Source organism: Theobroma cacao, chromosome 10 (genome assembly GCF_000208745.1).
Source record: "Theobroma cacao cultivar B97-61/B2 chromosome 10, Criollo_cocoa_genome_V2, whole genome shotgun sequence".
Lineage (NCBI taxonomy): Eukaryota > Viridiplantae > Streptophyta > Magnoliopsida > Malvales > Malvaceae > Theobroma > Theobroma cacao.
In genome coordinates this window covers 13792398-13799018 of record NC_030859.1, presented here as the reverse complement: position 1 = coordinate 13799018, position 6621 = coordinate 13792398, and the positions used below count along the sequence as shown (strand labels likewise).

At 40.1% G+C, this 6621-nt stretch overlaps 1 protein-coding gene across 1 annotated transcript; it reads left to right on the top strand.

Moving 5' to 3' along the window:
* Positions 4075 to 5085, top strand: LOC108663624. The gene is made up of 2 exons (XM_018128840.1): positions 4075 to 4336; positions 4454 to 5085. The coding sequence occupies exons 1-2, from the start codon at positions 4075 to 4077 to the stop codon at positions 5083 to 5085; spliced, it is 894 nt and encodes a 297-aa protein (XP_017984329.1).

Here is a 6621-nt window from a genome sequence, read left to right as displayed (position 1 = left end):
GTGTGTGTGTGTGTGTGTGCGCGAGCATGCACATGTGTGTATGCATGTATATAAAATTTAGAGAAAATTGTGAGAAATGACCTTCGTAGTAAGATGACTTAAAAAATGAACGTCTCTATAATTTTAACTGTTTTTAGCCAATTTTTAGCACGACTTGACAAGAATACCCTTTAATCCAATTAAACCAAATGAAGGCGCATCTCAGTTTTTTTCTTTTTACTCTCCCGCCATTCAGCTTAAAATTCCAAAATTAAATCTCGATTTAAATTTAGCTATCCCTCCGTCCAACTCTCCAATGCCATCGAGGTCTATATCGGCAGTCGACTTTCTCACGATCCCAAAGTGCATAGATGACATCAAGATATTTGTTATGGGTTCTTGCGTTTATTTAGGGTTATTCATAGAACGAAAAAGTTGATGGGTAAATTATATGAGTTTGGAAACTTAAAATCTAGCTGAGGGTAGTGAAATCAATCAGTTTATAGGCGATGCGTGAATATTTGTTAGGCATTGAGTCACTGGATATTAGGGTGTGTGACTGGATATTAGGAATCGTTACCTGTTTATTTGGCATTAGGTGCTTGAATATTTATTGAGCACTGCGTGAGTTCTTTATAGGCATTACGTGACTGAATATATGTTGAGCGTTGCATGACAGGTAATACGTGACTGAATATTTGTTGAGCATTGAGTGAGTTTTTTATAGGCATTATGTGACTGAATATTTGTTAGCGTTGCGTGACAGGCATTACGTGACTAAATATTTGTTGAGCATTGCGTGACCTGTTTGTAGGCATTGCGTGACTTTAGCTACCTAATGCTGAAGGTGATTCTCTATTGATTATCTTCAATAACCTAATAAGCTCTAATGTAATTCTTGAAGTTTATATATAATTTTAGACTTGTATAGTAGCAATAGTATTAGATTTTGGTTGGTCTACCATGATGCTTAAATTAAAAAAAAAAAAGAAAAGAGGAAACGATAACGAAATTCTTGGAAAAGAGAAAAGAGGTAACATTAAAATCCTTTTTGATTAGTGAAAAAGAGAGAAAACCTTTAAGCTGCTTTTTGTTAAGAATTTCTTGAAAAATGATGTTTGGCCTGACTTTTGCTTTTAAGAGGTAGATAAGATGAAAGGGCAATCCTAACAGGTACTTAATAACCAATTTAGCCCCCCTTCATTGCACTGATATGGTTATAGAAAACGAAGAGTCAGATTTCATGCCTATAAATAAAGGGAACCATTAACCATTTGAATCAAATTCAATTATCTTAATCAATCTCAGATAATTGAAAAATGACGTCCAGAGATCCAAGAGTCGAGAAGGGGAAAGAGGCAACCTTCGAAGAGGAGGAAGTGCCTTTGAGTCTGAGGGACCAATTGAACATATTTTTGAGTGTGAGGGACCAGTTGCACATATTCCAGCAGGGGATGCAAGTCCTCATCGACAACCTAATGTAAAGGACTTTTGACCTAGAGGCTGCCATCTTGAGCAACGAAAAGATTCTCGTCGAGATGAGCTCAAAGTAGATGAACTTATGAAGAAATGAACTACGGTTCATTTTTTTTGTATCATCTCCTTATATTTTTGAGGGGGTCTTTTTAATAAAATTTGAATAAAATTTATAGCAATTTTTATTTTCATTGAGCACATATTTTCTTGAGTTATTTTCTTCTTTTAAGTTATCTTATGCTGAATAACTTCGTGAGTGGATGTTAGGCATTAGGTGACCTATTATTAGGTATTGGGAGAGTGGGTTATACGCGGTGCGTGAATTGTGCAATGCATATCTTCTGTTGAGACATTACGTGAGTGGTTTGTATGTATATGGATTAGAGTACCTATGGTGACGTGTTGTTATGTATTCTGTGACGTTGGGCCAGTACGGGACTGTTTAAGTTGGCATAACGTGAGTGGATATTAGGCATCGATTAACTTATTATTAGGTATTACGAGACTCAATGTGCGTGACTTATGCAATTCACCTCTTGTTTTGAGGCTTATTATTCATTGAGTGACTTATTCTTAGGTGTTGCGAGCCTTGCGGTGCGTGACTGACTTATACAATTCATATGTTGTTCTGAGGGTTTTGTTCAGTAGTTTTTTAGGCAGTGCGTGACTGGTTTTTATATATTGCGTTACCTGTTATAGCGAGAGTGGTGGTGCATGACTTGTGCAATTCATGTATTGTTTGAGGCTTTTGTTTAGTAGTTTTTTAGGCTCGCATGACTGGTTTTTATATATTGCATTACCTGTTGTAGCTTGAGTGGTGACACGTGACTTGTGCAATTCATGTGTTGTTTTGAGGCTTTTGTTCAGTAGTTTTTTAGGCATGCGTGACTGGTTTTTATATATTACGTTACCTGTTATAGCGTGAGTTGTGCAATTCATGTGTTGTTTTGAGGCTTTTGTTCAGTAGTTTTTTAGGCTTGCGTGACTAGTTTTATATATTACGTTACCTGTTGTTATGTATTGCGAGAATGGTGGCACGTGACTTGTGCAATTCATGTGTTGTTTTGAGGCTTTTGTTCAGTAGTTTTTTAGGCTTGCGTGACTGGTTTTTATATGTTAAGTGACCTGTTGTTATATATCGCGAGAGCGGTGGCGCATGACTTGTGCAATTCGCCTCTTGTTTAGGGGTGTTTGTTCACTAGTTATTAGGCATTGCATTAATGTGTATTAGACATTGCGACACTTAATTTCTGTTAAATTTCTACGGCCGGCCAAATGTGACTTAGGCATTGCGTAAGTGGTTTCTATACATTGAGGGGCTATTTTTGATAAATTGACTGATCGTGCCACTTATTTTCTGTTAAATTTTAGCAACCTACCAAATGTGAAGCTTATGATTACATACGGTGGTCATTGGGTCGATGACACTTACAAGGGTGGGGAGACACGAGTAAGGGGTGTTGCGAGTGATTTGTCATTTTCGGGACAAGTGAAGCTGGTTGAAGAGGTTGTTGGGGTAAACTCACATAATAATGAAATCGAGCTACATGCATCACTCAACCATGCGGTAGGGGTTTCGCGCGCAGTTATCAGGGATGATGAAAATGTAGCAAGTTATCTACGAGATGAGAGGGCAGTTGTTGTGTTTGTGACAGTTAAGGCAGGAAATGCAAACGATATTCCACATGAGCATGGCATCCAACATAGTAATCACCACGAACATAATGTTAATTATTCTGACATACCACACCATGCATTTCCTAACAAACAACCATGGCAATCACATTTGATGTATCCTCATGAGTTTCAGCAGCCCGATGCACACATGAGGTGTCTGTAAATGATGTTTGCACAATTCCAATCGAAATGTGCATCGAACCAAATACTCGGTACTTTGCAACAAACACAACCGTCGCTCGAAAATGCATTAGGTCCATTGTCATTAGCAAACGACACTGTGATGGTTGTGAGTGATGACGATGCATCTGATCAGATTGAAGATGATGTTGAAGAGGACGACATGGCAGATCTGAACGATGAGTTGCGTTATGACTGTGAAGATGATTACGTTGGCAAACATGAAGACCGTTCAGAGGACGATAGGGTTGAGCAGACCAACATTCTTGATTGCAATCATGCAGATGGTAGTACAAGTCATACCATAACTGTTGTGTTAGAAGAGGTTGAGTTAGACGACCATGGCAAAACCATTGAATTAGAAGATGTTGAGGGTGCGAACCCTATTTACGAGAATGCCATCGCACTTGAGAACGACATTCATTCGCCTGATGACAATGATCAAGAGAGGGTAATACAGGGATATCTCGTCAATGGACTATTCTCAGGCTAGATATGATATCTTTCCAAATAGTTGAGAGTGAGGAATCCAGATCAATGGATGACCACTTATATCGCAAAAAGGTGTTTCTATCGAAGGCTGAATTGAAACGAGCTTTGAGCATGTTGACACTAAAAGAACATTTTGAGTTTAGAGTTAAAAAGTCATGTCACGCTTGTTTTGAGGTTGGTTGTAAGGATAAGTCATGTAAGTTTGCTTTACGTGCAACGAAGTTGCTTGAGGGAGAATATTGGTAAATTCGGACGTTGCAAAAGGTACACATGTGTACTGTCGATGGTTTGCAATGTGGATATCCAACTGTGAGCGCGAGGGTAATTGGTGAGCTTATCTCCAGCAAGGTGCAAGGAAATTGTGTAACCCCATTGAGACCAAAGGAAATAATGGAAGAGATGAATCGCAAGTGGGGATTGCAATGCCTATATGGTAAGGCCTGGCAAGCAAAGGAGTACGCGGAGAGTCTTGTGTTCTGTCCACCAGAAGAGTCATTCCAACTCCTCCCCTCGTATTTCCATATATTGGAACGTGAAAATCCCAATACTGTCACATGTGTCGCTACTGATGGGGAACAACGATTCAAATATTGTTTTTGGGCATTCAGGTCATGTATTCGGGGGTTTAATGCTATAATGTGACCTGTAGTCGCTATCGATGCCACACATCTGAAAGGCAAATTCAAGGGTATTCTGTTTGTGGCGGTATGCAAATATGCGAATGAGCAGATATATCCACTTGCATTTTGCATTGGCCACGTCGAAGACGAAGAGTCTTGGTCGTGGTTTCTTAAACAATTGCGTCGTGTGATTGGTTTTTCTGAAAATGAAATGTTCATTTTTGATCAGTATCTTGGCATTAAGAATGCAGTTGAGAAAGTGTACAAGGATGCTCATCACGGTTTATGCAATTACCACTTAGGGAAAAACGTTAAAAACAAGTTCAAGTGCGAAGATGTTGCAGCGATTTTCACCATGGCCGCCAACTACTATAGGGTTGCCAATTTTGATAGACATATGAATCAACTGAAACAGCTTTGCAAACCTGCTTATGACAGCCTTATGAGATTAGGCCCTAAAAGATGGGCACATGCACAATCACTAGTGAGGCGATACAAGCTAATGACATCCAACACTGCGGAGTGTATTAACTCCTGCCTAAGGCATGGAAGAAAGATACTAATAACGGTGTTGATCGAGTGTATCAGAGGCATGTTTCAACGTTGGTTCCATGACCAGCACAATGAGGCATTGAATTTGAGCACGCCCCTCAACCCTTAGGCTATTGATCTATTGAACAGATGATTCAATGAAGCATGTCACTTTTTTATACAAGCAATCGATCGGGTGGAGTTTCAAGTTACAGGCGAGAGTAAGAACAGAGTGGTGCACCTCTCTACTAAGGAGTGTTCATGCGATGAGCTTCAGTCCGATGTACTCCCCTGAATGCATGCCATGGCGGCAATAAGGTATGAGCAATCATGTTTTGTTATATTGTGCATGATGAATTGAATTTTTACATTGTTCGCCAACTGTGATTTCGTTGCCTTGGCAGTAAGTGCAAACGTGCAACCATTGAATTCTGCTCGGACTATTACAAGACTCGATCTTGGGCAGAGGAATATGCGGTTCCCATTCGCCCGGTTGGGCATCCCAATGAGTGTGACATCCCGATGATGTTCATCAAATTATCGTTTTGCCACTAAGTTGGCGAGGTCAAGCGAGAAGACCTAGGAGGAAAAGGATTCCATCAGCTAGGGAAGGTAGCGGACGATGTAGATGTTCACAATGCAAGAGCTATGGTCATAATAGACAAAATTGCCAGACTCAGTTTGCAGCTCCACCAACAAACGAGGAAACATCATCTGCTCAACCCACGGCTCGATGACGACGACACAAGGCATGTGTAATTTGCAGACAACTTGGGCACACACAAAACTATTATCCAATGCAGACTACAAACTCTGATAACATTATAGGTGTTGTACCTGAAGATAGTGGCCCTTTAGACATAAGTTGTTAGGGATTGTTTCGAACTGGCCATTGATATTTGCATTCAATGATACTGGCATAACTTGAGTTTGACATAATTTGATAGAGTCTGCATATGATATTTGCAACACATGATGTTGCAGCAGCTGTGACCAGAACAACGAAGAAAAATGACTGTTGTGATTAGGGGACAAGCATATCTAAAACACAAGATACTGCAGCAGCTGTGACCAGTACAATGAAGCAAACTGGGTGCTATGATTGGGGGACAAGCATATCTAAAACACAAGATGTTGCAGCAGCTGTGGCCAGTACAACGAAGCAAACTGACTATTGTGATTGAGGGACAAGCATATCTAAAACACAAGATGTTACAGCAGTTGTGACCAGTACAACGAAGCAAACTGACTGCTGTGATTTATGGACAAGCATATCTAAAACACAAGATGTTGCAGCAGTTGTGACTAGTACAACGAAGCAAACTGAGTGCGGTGACTGGGGGACAGAAGATGTGAAAAACCTTACGCTAGTGATGCACTGCCACGATCTGGTTGGGGAATAGAAGATGTAATTCCTTTGAAGCAAACCTTGGACGATTCTTCCAAATCTAATGGCTAGGAACAACAAAAGTCAGCAGAATGTTATGAATGTTGGGGCTCTCTTGATAAGTCAAATAAACCAGCAAGTTCAAATGGTTGGGATGCACCAAATGGTTTGGGTAGCACTCAAAGTGAAAAATAGCATCAGTCACTTAACAGTGTAGGGGCTCACGTCGTTGGGCTTCAGATGCTCGTAAGAAGAATCATCCTTTGAAGTCAACTAGAC